General features: G+C 38.1%; 1 protein-coding gene across 1 annotated transcript in view; it reads left to right on the top strand.

Annotated features, from left to right (window-relative positions):
- LOC139723281 (glycerol-3-phosphate acyltransferase 4-like) overlaps positions 1–15210 on the top strand; it is a 40615-nt gene extending 25405 nt beyond the window's left edge. Inside the window, exons 7-16 of the mRNA XM_071634536.1 lie at positions 528–593; positions 2110–2184; positions 4620–4709; positions 7105–7198; positions 8502–8620; positions 9071–9126; positions 10475–10560; positions 11513–11641; positions 12666–12745; positions 15099–15210. Coding sequence (XP_071490637.1) covers positions 528–593; positions 2110–2184; positions 4620–4709; positions 7105–7198; positions 8502–8620; positions 9071–9126; positions 10475–10560; positions 11513–11641; positions 12666–12745; positions 15099–15186 — 883 coding nt within the window. The 3' untranslated portion in view covers positions 15187–15210. The remainder of the gene's footprint in view (positions 1–527; positions 594–2109; positions 2185–4619; positions 4710–7104; positions 7199–8501; positions 8621–9070; positions 9127–10474; positions 10561–11512; positions 11642–12665; positions 12746–15098) is intronic.
- Positions 15211–16858: the final 1648 nt, after the last annotated feature.

Raw genomic sequence — 16858 nt, 5'->3', positions numbered from 1 at the left:
CTTTCACATGCATTTTAATTTTTCAAATCTTGGCATTCATGACAATGAAGTGCACGCAAACATTTCTGGGTCCTATTTTATCAAAAACATATAATCGATTATAAATTTCGTTACCACACAGGCTGCCATAGACTTTTGATAGAAATCAACTATAGAATCAATTATAACTCTTCATAAAACAGGGCCCATGTTTTACAATATGCAGATTGAGACTAATGTACAGTACATAACCTTTTACAGTGAAGTGGCCACATGTAATATGGTGCTACCACATGTTTCTGAGAATTCAGTGATAATGTTGTATTCTCGGGGTAGATTTCAAGGGAGATTATGATACCGTATATGTACCACTGCAGAAATCAAATTGTGGGATCTTGTTATATAAAGCTTATTTAGATTTTTACTGCATTTTATGTAATGAATTTGGCCTGCTGTGAGAGGAGTGTGCTTTCACAGTGAACTGATAGGCTCCAGTAATTTTCCTAACATACATATGATTTATTTTGTATGCTGTTCTCTCTGTACAGTTTGCGTCTAACGGTCCTGTGGTTCATTGGTTGTTTATTCCGCTATTGCTTCTTGCTTCCATTGAGGTAAGTGGTTCATTGTATAGCATTCTCTCTTTAATCCTTTCTATGCCACAGACTTTGGACAGTTTGTACAACACTATGGGGTTTTCTGTGCCAATCAACACTCAAACCACACAAAGGGTTAACAGTGCTCAGTCAGGGATAAGCCACGGGGCAAAGTCTGTCTACAGGACAAATAATGATGTCCAGAGTAGTCAGCAGTTGGACACAAAAGGGCGATGTGATTTATATTGACTGCAGCCAGTATATTTATTCCTTTTTTACTTTTTCTTTACTGCAGTATTCTAAATATGGCAACTGTAGTAGAGATGAAAGAAATCATATTGACTGATTAGTTACGTGGCTGTTCGGGGTGAGATTTGCATCAAACTAGATACATGTATCTTATCAAAGTTATCGGATGAGGCAAATACGGTCAGGTTTAAATATACTTTGATGTAATCTTCAGTTCAAATTTGCCCAGTGCACTATAAAGTACCATATACAGCAAGCAACAAAATCTCTTTAAAATCATCTGCTCCCATCATTTCAAAGAATCAAGTGCTTTTAATTTCACTGTAGAGAATCATGAGATTTATATTTGTGATCCTAGCTTGCCCATTAGTCATGGAAACTGAAGCAGCATCATCCCAAATTTTGTGGTATCTTGTTGACTATGCAGATAAATATTACTATTCATTCCATGCTAAAAGATTGGGACTAAGATTTTGAACTTTGAACTGTGGACGCTCTGTAGTCCTTGAAGTTCACCGTAATTGGTGTCACAGTTAGATGCAAATGTGGAGTAACCTGGAAGCAAGATAAGAGCCCTGGAGCTACTAGTCCCTGTTTACATTAGCACATTGGGGTCCTGTTTGAAAAGTGTTATGTAATGCATATGAGCAGGTCTCTTTTGTGTCCTGCTATATCGAGATAGAAATTCACACTACGCTAGTACTGTATACACCAAATATTTCACACGGTTTTTATTTTCATGAATTTCGCAAGTCAGGTGCTATACGCGAATTTAAAACATGCACAAATATTGACTCTGATCCTGACATGAATATGATGTGCACGTATACATTTTTCCATTCAGCACTGTACTCCACAGTCGTGAATTTAACCACTTGTGAAATCATTAGGAAGTCCCAATTCGCAACAAATTAGACTCACTAAATATATGGCATACACTAGACATTTTATGTTCACATTCCTCATATGCTCTGATTACAACCTTCCTATTGTTTATTTGCAGGAGTATTTCTTGTTACAGTATTTTAAAAAAAAATGAATTTTAGTTTTTCATGTGATTCTGCCCCTTAGAGTAAATACTAAACCAGCTGTCAATTTTAAGTTTACATATTTGGCTGTCAAGTACCGATGAATGCATGCATATTATGACTTGATATAGTATGTGCAGTCAACTGAGAGGCATTCAAAAGCAATAGATACTTTTTGGTACGACAAAGGGATAATTGTAAATCTACTTCTCTCATGAGTAGTTTTTTCCTCTCTCTCTCTTTATATCCTTCCATAGGTTGGCAGTGTTGTCTATAGCAGTATCTTACCTGTTTATCTTTGGAGCCTTCCTAGGATATTTCCCAGATTGGAGGTAAGTTAAACTTTGAGAAGTTTTCTTTTAAGATGATGATCGACAGCATTTGTATAGCGCCAGTAATATATCTGTTATAGAAACATTCAAAGGTGCAGACTCCTCCAAGACAGTTAGCAATTGAATGCCTGGTGAAAAATGTGAGTTTTGAGTGAGGCTTTGAAGTGATCCAGTTTGTCAATTTCACAGAGAAAAGATGGGAGGGAGTTACATAGGCGAGGAGCGATAGAGGAAGTTGCCCAGTCTTTGTATCCCTTGAGATGTGTAATGGGCATCTGGAGAGTAAGGCTAGATGAACGAAGGCCAGGGCGAGGCTGCCGTTGCTCGATTAGGGAAGATAGGTATCCTGGGGCCAGACCATGAATGGCCTTAAAAGTGAGCAGTAAGATCTTGAAATCAATTCTGTTCTTGATGGGAAGCCAATGCAGCTCAGCCAGGACAGGGGTGATGTGATCATACTTCCTCAGTCCAGTGAGCAAGCGTGCTGCTCCATTCTGTACTGCTTGAAGTCTGTTTAAGGTTGCAGATTGAAGGCCAGCTAGAGTACTGTGACAAAAATCCAGTCTTGCTGTCATGAGTGATTAGATGAAGCTTTCTGCTGCCGTCCTTGTAAGCAGAGATCTAATAGCTGCGATGCTACGAAGCTGGAAGTAAGCAGTCTGGCATACCTGCGAAACATGCATCACACTGTCCCAAAATTGATACAAGATGGCAATACAAACATGGAATTTTCAATATCATGCAAAGTTGGCCCAAACATTGTCAAAAGCCAATTAACAGCAAAAGCAAGTACAGAAGGTTACACGATGGCAACCACACCACACACGAAGGTGTACAATGATGTGAATATCTATCAAGAAGTTTACCCGAAGGACACACGAAGGAAACACAATGGTTGCATGAAGATTTTGCTACTGCTCACAAAATTGCTGCTTGAGCCTAGGAAACTTCACTGGCAATTAAACAATGGCTCAAGATGCCTTCATGATTAACCCAATGTTTATATGATCCGAGCCGAATTTGAAAATTCAGTTATCATGTGTCCATCTTTCCTCAATTTTGGGACAGCGTGATGCCTGCTTTAATGGTCTACTTTTTCATAGTTGGATGAGTCCGAAAAGATAAATCAGTGTTGATCTGAATCTGCATCAATCAGTGTAAAAGTATGAGCCAACCCATCCAAACATGTATCAAACTTTGTCTGAAAATGTACATGTGAGTGATTGGCTCATTGGTGATTATGATTTGTGTAGATTGCATATCTACACAGTTTTCTAACTTTCAAACCTTTTAGCTGCAAGGGACCAACAAATGGACAATAATTGTCCCCGCCGAACGAGTTCGAGCAGGGGACTATGAAACGGGCTCCGTACGTGTGTGTGTCCGTGTGTCCGTCCGTCCGTCTGTCCGTCCGTCCGTGTGTCCGTGTGTCCGTGTGTGCGTCCGTGTGTGATCAAAATCTTCAATTTGCTACTTCTCTGTCATTTATGAGCCAATTTTGATTCTGTTTGCTTTATATGATAGCACTACATGGGAGCTTTGAAACTTCTACACAGAATTTCAGTCGTGACCTTTGACCTTGACCTTTGACCTATATTGTACATTTTGCTACAAAATGCTACTCCTTCGCCATTTCTAACCCGATTTCGATTCCGTTTGCTTTATGTGATGGCACTAGGTGAGGGCTTCAAAACTTGTACACAGAATTTTGACCTTTGACTTCTTTGACCTTTGACCTTGATTTTTTGACCTATATTGTACATTTTGCTACAAAATGCTACTCCTTCGCCATTTCTAACCCGATTTCGATTCCGTTTGCTTTATGTGATGGCACTAGGTGAGGGCTTCAAAACTTCTACACAGAATTTTGACCTTTGACTTCTTTGACCTTTGACCTTGATTTTTGACCTATATTGTACATTTTGCTACGAAATGCTACTCCTTCGCCATTTCTAACCCGATTTCGATTCCGTTTGCTTTATATGATGGCACTAGTTGAGGGCTTCAAAACTTCTACACAGAATTTTGACCTTTGACTTCTTTGACCTTTGACCTTGATTTTTGACCTATATTGTGCATTTTGCTACAGAATGCTACTCCTTCGCCATTTCTAACCCGATTTCGATTCCGTTTGCTTTATGTGATAGCACTAGGTGAGGGCTTCAAAACTTCTACACAGAATTTTGACCTTTGTCTTCTTTGACCTTTGACCTTGAAGGAAAAGTAGAAATTACGCGGTGCGTAACATATGTCCCCGCCGGAAGTAGCATTTTGTAACAAAATGTGCAATATAGGTAAAAAATCAAGGTCAAAGGTCAAAGAAGTCAAAGGTCAAAATTCTGTGTTACAAAATGCTACTTCCGGCGGGGACATATGTTACGCACCGCGTAATTTCTACTTTTCCTTGTTTGATTTTTGTTTTTGTTTGTGTACAGGATCAAGAAAACACTAACAAAATACATCACCCTGACGATTTACAGGATAGCCTGCAGAAGTTTTTCAGCTCTTATCACGTATCACAACAGGTAAGTCTGTGACCTAGTCACATTCTTTAGAACTTGATCTGTAAATATAACAAATTTTGGCACACAGTAAGCATACAGTCAGCATACATTTGGCATATAGTCATCATGAAGTCATTGTCTGTGCCTGATTCATAGTGTAAGGATCCCACCAGCAATTCAAATTATCTAGTTTGCCAGTTAAGGCAGCCTTTCGCTGGAGAAAAAAAACCTCTTTTACACACTAGTTTTTCAAAGAAATTTAGCACTGAAGGATTAACGGCTTAACACAGGCTAAAAATGCAGGGAGCAATATGTGAACAGGCACAGAATGGAGCTTAATAGTGTCAAATCATATATGACATAAGATGACAATGAACTGAATTGCTGTTCTTATTTTTGCAACTTTCAACTGTTATTCACAAAATTGATAACTAGTGAAAATATTGACTAACGTAACACATAAATATGTGTATTGCCTCCATGGTTAAATATTGCTAAATTTTCTCTTTGAAAAAGATTATAATTCTTGTTCATTCTCTCAGTGCGGCTGTCAACTGCAAGTTTAGCTTTCTTCAAAATTTCATGATCAAAATTGAATTGTCTGAATAAGGCCCAATTTATGAAATGTTACATAAGTGAAATATGTAATGAATACTGCAGAAATGTCATGAGCAAGAGATGGTACATGTAGTTTAGAAGAAGTTTTTTATTTACCATTGTTGCATACATGTTAGTGCCTTTCAAGTGTCTTTACTCATGAAATTTGAATTGAATACAAAGGCTTGTATTTCAAGTGATAAAGATAGACACAACAGAGTTCAAGCTTAGCTTAAAGGGGATGGCTAGTAACTGATCAGTGGGAATCAGTGGGAATGCTGGAGGATGATTGTTCCAATCCTTGTGGGATTCATTTAAGAGTACACATATATCTATTGTTGTGTGAAAATTATTTGCTTCAGAATGGTCTCATATTCAAGTAATGTGCATTTAAATGTTTCCAGGTTAACGTGCCTGGTCAGTGACGGTGCATTAATCTGCAAATTACTTGTATATGAGACCGCTCTGAAGCAAATAATTTTTACACAACAGTAGATATATAATGTACTCTTAAATGAATCCCACAAGGATTGGAACAATCATCTTTCAGCATCCCCACTGATTCCCACAGATCGGTTACTAGCCATCCCCTTTAATAGCTTAAATTACACAATGAGTAAAGTTACAAGAAGAAACAAAAACACAGTATTGAAGTTTATAATTTCTGATTCAAATGTAAGCAAAGTAACAAGATGGAACCCCAGGTGGTATCTCTGTCATAACATAGAATGCTGAATAGTAGTAACATGCATACACTGTACATTGTGTCACCGTCATGATATCTTTATACCATACTTAAAGGTAGGGGATACCTTTTACAGACCTCCCAAAATGCAGCAAAACATTAAATATGAACCTCAGGGGACTTGTTTAGGCCACTGCTGAGAAATTTGGAAGTCAACAGTTATCTACAATTTGAATAATGCACAAAACTCAACTACTCAGTAGTTCTGTGTGTCAGCCACACTTAGCCTTTTTGTTGCAGTCTTCTGTATTTTTTTATCTATAAACACAAATCTAAAAGTATAAGAGCTGATGTAATAACATATAGAGTGTGTGGCAAGAATGTATATAGAAATGTTTGTAAGTTTTGAGGAACTTTCTTCGCAAAATATACATGATGGACACACATGCAGTGCATGGGTCTGCAAAGGTAGCCTAGTAATGTACTGGAATTTATGGTGAGCCCCGAAAAAAATTCAATTCAAAATCTAATGGTCAATAAAAGTGTACTAAATGTTACCCTCCACTTTCAATACTTTATGGGAGTTTCTAAAATGATACTCTCTTCAACATACCACTGTATTTATACAACTCTTCATTTAAGGCATGCAAATGGGATTCCCTACCTTTAAATTGTATTCCTTTCATAAATGCTGAAAGAACTCATGCTGCAGGGAAAACTGCTCCAGAAGGTTTCTAATGAAAAGAGCTTTAAAAAGAATAAAATTATTGACATTTTTTTGCAAGGGAAATGATTGACGTGAATATTTATTCAATAAGATGGTGGTGTGATTGTAACTTTGTCCCACAGCAAACAGTAAAAAGTTTTTGATCTAGAAATATATGTTTCAGGAAGGAGGAAGGAAGTTCTATATCAACAAAATTTGACTCCTCATCTTACTCTGTAAATATGCTTCCAAGTAATCTGTTTGAGATGTGGTATTTGTCATTCATAAAACAGATATAATGATTTGCTTACCACAAGGCTTGTCACTGTGAAAAAGATGCAGCACAAGGCGCATTTATTTGTAAGGTTTGTTATTGTCATAAAATTCACTCTGATATGATACGTCACTTATTTCTTGTCACTCTACAGGGAAAACCGAGCTGTCGGTGGAGGAATATGTGTTGCCAACCACACCTCACCAATAGATGTCCTAATTCTCTCCAGTGATAATAGCTATGCATTTGTAAGTTGACCATATACAAATAGTGAATGATTACGAGTGCAGTGGTGTAAGATTTGGCTTCGCCTCATTATTCAATGCGGTGAAGCCAAGATGAAAAATGCACCTCATCTTTCGCTGAGTGCATAATCTTGTTCCAGTGCGCAAGTAAAGAACGTACACTGTTTGTTTTATGCAACACCTTGGACATCAACAGCCATGGTCCTCACCAAATATTGAATGTAGTACAGAAATGGGAACTATTTTACGAGAAAGTTGAATGGTTGTACACTGTATTGTAGCACAATAAAGCTGTACGCAACAGCAATTGATTGAAGTTGTTGAGAGTAAAAGGAGTGACTGAATGTGTCCTTGTAACTGATCAAATGTGCTGGGCAAAGGTATGTAAATTGTGATGTCAGAGGTATGCAGTGGTGCAAAAACTGCAACAAGTTGATTACGAGCCTAACACAGGAGTCAGTGTAAGTGGGTGAGGACAGCGTGCAATATCCAAAATTGCTCAGCAAAAATTACACCCTCAAGAGCAACAGTGTGCAATAGTACTTTTAAGTGCATTTTATGTGATGAGCAATCGACCAATCGGATAGCTAGAATCTTTTTAGATGTAGTATAATCACCTTTGTGTCACCCAAGTATTGTCAGTGTCTGCTTTCTTACACTAAGTCTTCAGATGGATGAACAATAAATGGGAAATTACTGTAAAACACGATTTATTCGCGGCATTAAAATTTCGCGAATTGGAGCCGACGACTGTTCTCTTGGCATAAAATTTTCACAAATTGCCACTGGCACCCAATGCATATTGTGTAGGAAAGAACTTTTGCGTGCATTTTAATTTCGCAAATGTTGGGGTTTGCGAAATTCGCGAAATTAAAATGCACGCGAACATTCCTTGTTTTACAGTAGGTCATGAAACATGGAAGGCTGTTGCTGGAATCAACAAAGCTTCAATTTTCTTTAGGACTTTTCCTTGAATGTATGTCATGCAAGTTCAGATCATGATTTAGGGTTTGAGTTAGTATTATACATAGTACATTTCATTGTCCCTTCTATGCTTATATGTCATTTCTATAAATTTCATTCAATTTTCACAGTTTAGATGTTTGTGTCACATGGTATCAATATCCCGCAAGTCTGTCATACTGCCGTTTGCCATATGCTTGATCATTCATGTGTGTGTATGTTTGTGGAAAGTGGGTACATTTTTTTTTCTTCCTTATGTGGAAGGAATCATTCCCGCATCCTACAACAAGACTCTTGCATTTGGTGACATTGTAACTCCACTGTCCTCCTTCTCTTGCCACAGATTGGTCAGAAACACACCAAGTTCCTTGGCATGATCCAGAAAGCTATGAGATGGGCGGACGCTGACCACATATGGTTTGAACGGACTGAGATGAGGGACCGCAAGAAGGTCACACAAACGTAAGGAGACTTATGCTTCCTTATCCATGTCAACTGAGTTCTATCTCTTTGTTTAATGTTTTCATCTATATGTTTGCACAAAGTCTTTAATGTCAAAATTATTATTATGATTATATTTTCTTTTTAGATTTTTTGCTTCTGCATTAGCCTAGGTTTCTTCATAGAAAAATCATATTCATATTTCATTGTTATGCAACAAGATTCATGGCTTAATCTGGCCAAAGCTGGCCTGAGCTTGTATTGCTAGATCTGTATACACATACTTCATGTTTTGCCGAAAATTTTCTCCACTTTAACAAAATTTGTTGTGTGCAAGTATGCCCTGATTTTCTGGCCAGCAAATTTATCATTTTATTTATTTGTTTATTTTATCTTTTTTTTACAATATATTTTTTACAAAGAGAATGAGACTATGGCTATATAAGTTTGTTCTCTGATTGTGTTGAACAGGTTGAGACAACATGTTGAAGATGCTTCCAAGATGCCCATGCTGATTTTTCCTGAAGGTGAGTCACAGTCTTAAGACTTTTTTTCGGGAATTCATCATCAACTTATGTAGTTATCTTTCGATGTTTTTCATTGAAAAGGCAACTTAATTTCCCTAGAAACCTAGATGACAGTTGCTCCACTGGGTATAGAATGTGAAGAGTTATCTGAAGTTCTTCAAAAGTAGCAGAGTCTCAAGACATGTTTGCTAACAAGCAATTTGTAATTTGTGTTCGTTTTTTTTTTAAAGAGGAAATTTTCATTTCATGCATTTCTTTCAATGACATACTATCATTAGCATGTTTTATGTTCTTTATTCAGGGTTCATACAGGTCATGGAAAACCTGGAAAGTCATGGAATTTAGCCTAGTCTTTTTCCAGGCCTTGAAAGTCATGAAAAACTTATATTTCCATCAAAAGGTCATGGAAAGTCATGGAATTGCAAGAATTATAGAATTTTGTCTGTTATTTGTGTGAGATGTGTGTGTATTCCCTTTGCTTTGCTTTGAATTGAGATCAAATTTATGGTTTAATGTGTTAAAAAAAGAATTGTGTAAAAGTCATGGAAAGGTCATGGAATTCTGGCTAAAATGGCCATGGAAAGTCATGGAATTTAATTCATGAGAAAGAGTTTGAACCCTGTATTGTAGCATGCTGTATGTTATATAGCCAGGATCATTCATGACTTTCTAGATTGTCCAATACCAGATGGCTGGGCCAGCTGCTGCCTCCCTGGGTCCTTCCTTCCTTGTAGGCCTAAATTGGTACCAGTTCATGTAAAGGCTGAAGACTTTGCAATTTTTTTTTTTTGGATTTAAGATGTTGTAATTATTCAGGTTTGCCTGCATGGAGACAAATGACCAAAGGACTCCCTCTGTGAGTAATAGTGGAGAGTTCATGGCTATCTCTACCCTGTTTCCGTCCCTTAACCCGTTGAGGACGAGTCCCGAGAATACTCGGGCAGGTGTCTACGGGGAATGTTTGTTGTAGCGAAAGCAGTCCATCCTCAACAGGTTAACCTTCTTCAGCATACAGTGGACTCCTGTAATAACAAAGTCCTCGGAACCCGCAGTTTTCTTTCGTTTTATCTAAATTTCGTTGTGACGGAACAAATAAACAGTAAAAGACATAGATCGGATAATATTGTGGCCTGAATTTTTACTTCATTGTAAACGGAATTTCATTATGACTGTTCGTTATAGCGGGAGTGCACTGTATCAGCAAAGAATACCAAGTAAGTTTGCCAAAAAAAATTCAAGAATATCTGTTATGTTTGTTATGTTTGCTGCTTCACTTATGATATAACTCAGAGGATGATAACATTGGATGAATGAATTCTAAGTGTACTTTATTGTTTTTACTCTCCAGGCACATGTATTAACAACACATCGGTGATGATGTTTAAGAAGGGCAGCTTTGAGATCGGTGGCAGGATATACCCAGTGGCAATCAAGGTATATATCACAGGATGTCAAGCACTCACATGACTACTTCTAATTAGTATTGTTAAACCAGAAACATTCACAGCATGATTGGAGCCAAAAGCCTATTTTACAGCATGAAACTTTCATGAATTGCCACTGGAATTCAATGCATTTTGTAGACAGACACTTTTGTGAGCATTTTACTCCTTGTGAAATTCATGAAAGTTTCATGCATGTGACAATTTTGGGTTGTACAGTATATATTCTGCATGGATGTCTTAGTATGATTAATTGATTGCACACTGTAAATCCAGAATTTTTATAATTTAGTTTGTGTGCAATATCAATTGAGTAATGGGATGCAAGCAGTAAAAAACAAACCACTCAAAATTGCAATCAAGCAGTAATGGAGAAGGAAAGTTGCTATTAAAAAAGAAGAAATTATTGCTTGTTTGCCATCCAGCTCAGCAAATGGATGATGTATATTCAGTGAACTTGATGATTGGGGGAAAAAAAGAAATTCATCAGTAGTATGCAACAGCACTGAATGTGAACATTTTAACTGGAGGGATATTTCAGTATGGATAGCAGAATTTCACCAGGATTCAGTATTATACTGTAGGCTAGTCATTTCAAGAAAAGGTGAGCACAAGATTGGAGTAAGTGGTGTATAAAGGCTGCCTATTGCCTAAAGGTCAATTCGCGATGAGTTAAAATTTATTCTGAAGAGAAAGAGTAGTTTTGAATCGCAACAGTGAAATTTTGATCATCATGGGATAAAATTAAGGAAGATATGAAATTGTGAAATTTTGCCAATTTTCACAAAAACAATTTTGAACAGTCAATGTGGAGATGAAAATAAGTGAGTTGATGATGTCACTGCATCACAACTCACCGTGTAGTTTATACGAGATGTTAGCAAAGATACATGAGACAAGACACAACTGGTCACATGACATCATTGTTTGTCACATGTTCACAGTACGACCCAAGGTTTGGAGACGCCTTCTGGAACAGCTCACGGTACTCCATGGTTCGCTACCTCCTCATGATGATGACTAGCTGGGCACTGGTGGTAGAGGTCTGGTATCTTCCCCCCATGGACAGAGGGGTGAGTGGAGGAGAAAAGACATCTTTTATCAAATGAATGGGAAATGGTATAATTCCTGTTGTGAAAGATACAGGGATGATTATGATTATGATAAATGTGGGAGTTGTGATTATAGAAAAAATTACTGAATGGATAGGAATGATGTTTTTATGACGATGATGATGATGATGATGATGATGATGATGATGATGATGATGATGATGATAATGACAAACCAATAATGATGAGAGAGGGTAGGAGGAGATAATTGGGATATATGATCTCCTCAAAGTTTCTTATACAGGAATGTAAAGCAAGAAAGTTGTTGCTATTGAGAGAGTGGTTGTCATAGTGATATGTTAGGCAACAATGTATGGGTATATTCCAGTCAGTTTGAATGTCATAATCAATTATTTGTGTGTATTTGATTTGTGGGTTGAGTTATCTACATGTACCTCATTACCCAGAGACCTCATGTCGTAAGTAATGCACATTAGAGTGCAGGGTGTAAGGAGTAAATCTTTGTTTTATTTTGATTTCTCTTCGTAGTCAAGAGCTCCTCCTTCCAAACGAGCCAAACAGTTTTTCAGATTATCAAGGCTGTTACAAGAATGATTTGTCTCCTTGTGAGCAAACCATAAAGCGACAGCTTGTAACATGGCTGTGTTTTGATCATACTTTTCTTGCTATAATGTTCTTGCTACAGTGTTTGTTGCTCAGCTACTGTATACGCCATATATTTAGCAAGTCTAGATTTTTGCTAATCGGGAATTCTCAACGATTTCACAAGTTGTTGAATTCACGTTTGTGAAGTACGATACTCAATGGAGAAATGTATGCGTGCACATCACATTCTTGCATTGATCAGAGTCAATATTTTCGCAGGTCTTTAAATTTGCAAATAGCACCTGACTCATGAAATTCATGAAAAATTCTAATTGGTGCCTGTTCTTAGGTCACTCACTGTCAAGGGAGTGACATTAGAGCATTATAGTGATTTTTACTGTAATAATTTTTTTTTTTTCTCTCTTTCTTTGTTGTTCAGGAGAATGAATCAGCCGTGGATTTTGCTAACAGGGTAAAAGCAGCCATTGCCAGACAGGGTGGTTTGGTGGATTTAGTCTGGTGAGTTTCTTTCTCGATCAGTCATAGTTATTAGCGGCATTCACACACAGGGATTAATGAATTTTTCATCAAGATGCAAAACTTGAGTTTATTTTCTACCATTCACGCATGCTGCACAGGGCAAATTATCACCATTTTTCATTAAAGAATATCAGCAGTGACCAGTATGTGAATTGGCACCTGAGTGTGGACCCTACTGTTGAATGTGTGTATTTTGGGTTTAAAAATGTGAATTTCTCTTCTCATGCCATTCTCTCTTACAGCTCGGGGGAAATTATTGCCCGATGTATAAAAAAAACATCAAGCAGGATCGATTTTTGCAAAATGCGGGTGGCGATTTTAAACCAACAAGTGTCCATGTGTATTTTTCAAAAAGTGTGTGGGTGTGTGTGAATGAGGCTAGTGTTTTCTGTTTGTATCAAAAAAAGAAATATAGATAAATGCAGAGAACAAAGCCTTCAAGGTTTGTTTTGCTGCAAGCAGGTAACTGCTCACTCAGTGAATCTCTGTGACAAAAAGAGTTGAAAATATTGTTTGTTTTGAAAGCACTGATCTATAACTTGCAATTTGATAGAAATATATTGCTGAGATTTCATGTTGCCTATCAGCAACATGCAGTGATAAAGTTATGGGAAGATTCTTATGGCGTGACTTCACCTATGGAGTATATTACAACCTCTTGTTTGTCAAAATCTCTTTCCTACTAACACAATCACATACAGCTTATCACCAAGGATACTTGATATGCCTGTTTCCTTTCTAGGTAGACAAAATAATACACCTATTGGCTACTAGATCATCGACTTCTGTTGTCTTGCTCTCCAAAGATGACATTCCTAACCCCCCCCCCCAACCATATGTATAGAATGCTCCATACCCCTCCCCCATACTCAAAGAGCGCTCACCCTGTAATAACTACCATGTAATACATGTGTTTTATGAAGCAACATCAGCCCCCCCCCCCCCCCCCGCACACACACACACATACAAACATGTACATAGATGTAGGTTCTCATACATGCAGTCAGAGTAGACAATGACGTGTATGTTTAAAACAAAGTACGTGAATAAACTCACTTAAAATGACCTTTCGCCAATTGTCAATTGGCTTCCTCTGGTGAATGAAAATCGCATAGAAGGATCAGCCCTTATATTGTGTGAGGTTGTGCAGAGTCTGTGCACACTTGACCTTGTCCAGCACATGAAAGATGACTTGGAATCATGCGAATGGCCCGGTCCCACATGTTGGACAAGTTGCAGCAGAGGCCTCCTTTCTTGTTGAGTGTGGGTCTGTCCACTCCTTCCCAGATGGCCTCTTTGATGCCATGCTCAAACCATCAGGATTCCTTGTCCAAAATTAGTACTTTCTTTGCTCAATTTTCTACTAATTCTTTAAATAGTGTGAAAGGAATATTTACTTTAAGCTGCTTTTATACCATGTTTCCAGCAGCCACAGCAGCCCCATTTGCCCGAATCATAATGCGCTGTGGGTAGATGAGAAATTCTCCTGTTTTCCCCACATCGCATTCTAGTCTTACCCCTACCCCAGGTGAATATATAGCTATTAGACGCTGTTCTCACGGCGTCTGGTCAGGCAGACTATCAATATTTTCAGTCGCATCCCGCAATGGACAGCCTCCAAGTTTTGTTACAGCCTATTACCTGCCGGCCCGTTTTCTTGCATTCACCCCATTTTATCACTGCATACAATATTCCTCATTAGCACCGGGACTGCCATGGCAAATTTTTTGACAGTCTAAAAATCTGACACAGCATCCATGGCAATCATGGTCTGTCGCGTTTGCCAATCCCGTCTCACCGCGTTGTTTCAATTCCATCCCGTTTTGTCTACGGTGGCCTGAAACGGGGCTGCCGTGGTTTGCCGGGAACATGGTGGAAACGCAGCTTAAGTTTACATGGGTGTGGACTGCCAATCCAGGATACTATCGGAAATGCTAGGCCCTCACTGATGGTTCATACAAGCTCACAGGGATTGCTGAGTGTCAGCCACATAGAACTCATTACAGTCCTCTTTTGATACATTTTCATACATACTCACATACTTCCATAATCTGTCTCATGCTATGTCCATCTCTCTTCTCATACACACACTTCCCTTTTACACATGCACACACTTCCCTTTTACACATACACACACGTCCCTTTTACACATACACACTTCCCTTTTACACATACACACACCTCCCTTTTACACATACACACTTCCCTTTTACACATACACACACTTCCCTTTTACACATACACACACTTCCCTTTTACACATACACACACTTCCCTTTTACACATACACACACTAATTCTCTGCCTCCTCTCTCTCTCTCTATTCTACCAGGGATGGCCAGCTGAAGAGGATGAGTGTGAAACAAGAATACCGGGAGAAGGAACAAGAGGAGTACAGCAAGCTGCTCAAGGGAGACTGATCATGGCCACACCCACCACCGGACCTACCACTACTCACCTGTTGTCATGGCTACAGGCAACATCACTTACCAGCGGCAGCACAGTGCATACCAGCTGTGGTGTGTGATACATAAATTGACAAGTAACTCAAGGAAGGGTTAAAAAAAATATTTGTAAATTCAAACGCTTAAAAAAAACTATGCTGTTTGTAATGGTTGGTCTTTTGAACAGGGAATATCATGCAAGCTGCAGTTAGGCTAAATGCATCTCATTTTGTTTGGATCACTATGTGCAAATAGAAAATGTTTTCTTGCGGCAGATATATCGCACAGTGTGGATGTTTTCAGATCTTTCTGTACATGGCCGAGGGTACATACATTGTAAATCTCCTTTAAAAGTGGGTAATTTAAGAGTCTATCTTTCTTTCCCGTAAAAAAGTCCACATCTACCTGTGAATGACATCAAACAATCTTTGATCAACTCATTTGTACTGTCTGGATTGGTAGTCATACAGTGATCAAGTCAGATACTTGAGCTGATAGAACATAGTAGGGTAAGTCCACTTGTGCTTGTAGACCTGTGTAGATGAGAAAACTTGCCTGTATCCAATGACCAAGCTTTTTGGTGTGGCTGATGAAGATAGTGCCTTGTTTTATGTGATTGTTGGCAGTGAGCTCCTCTTCTTTTAAAAACTTCTTTTTTGCCACACAGTAGTAGAGGACATTAGTGATACGTCCTCACAGAGCATCAAAGAAAATATATTGACTGTCTAATGATAATCTTTCCAAAAAATATCTCTGTGTTTATAGTCAAATGTCCGTCACTTTAATTTGATAGTCTACTCAATATTTCTTATCCTCATATCACCAAATCTATGCCATAATTGCAGTTACTTTATGTGCTCTGATGACTATGATAGAATCTGAGTGAATCCAAGAGAAATCAAATGATTGTGTGTCTTCATGCTGGCAGCATAGAAAGATCAAATATAAATAATTTTTTAAAAAGGAAGATTCTGTACAGATACAACAAGTGATATGCTGATGGCATATCACCTAAAAAGTGGAAGTGTGGTAATGCTTTAACCAAAGTAGCATTAAGAGACCCTTCTTCGTGAGGAACTTATGACCAAGTCTGGTTGTTGTTTTTATTAGTTTTTAATCCTCTAATTATTGCAGACCCAATAGATGGAAATCATGAGAGTACAATGATAGCTGTAGATAAAACATACATGACGTATACATTAATACTGTTTTCATGGGTCTACCTCCCATTGATTCTTTCCTTTCTCATCAATTTTCTAACTTTATGCACTGAGCAAGAGCTGAACATTCTGAGCAATAAGCACTCTGGTTTCATGCATTATTGTTCAAGAGAGTATGGCTATTATGTTTGTACCTCTTCAAACTGCTTTGTTTTTTAATGGAATGGAAGTAAGTGTTTAGTCATAGATAAGGTGACATTTATTTTGTGTTGTTAATTTGTTTGAGATGTATATCAGTATGTCTTATCTGAGAATAATAGGACGATGTTCGGTAGCTCAAGAAAATAGCCCTGTCCAAGTAGTGTATTGGCACAAATCATTTGATGTGATTGAGTGTACGGCTGATGAAATGCACTCTACTGTAAAAGTGGAAATTTTCGTGGTGTTGAAATTTTCGCGCATTTCGCGCAACCAGAAGCTAGCGCGAA

The sequence above is a fragment of the Diadema antillarum genome, unplaced genomic scaffold (genome assembly GCF_040938485.1).
Source record: "Diadema antillarum isolate AM-2024a unplaced genomic scaffold, OU_Dant_1.0 scf00000184, whole genome shotgun sequence".
NCBI classification, from domain to species: domain Eukaryota; kingdom Metazoa; phylum Echinodermata; class Echinoidea; order Diadematoida; family Diadematidae; genus Diadema; species Diadema antillarum.
This window is presented reverse-complemented; position numbering and strand designations above follow the sequence as displayed.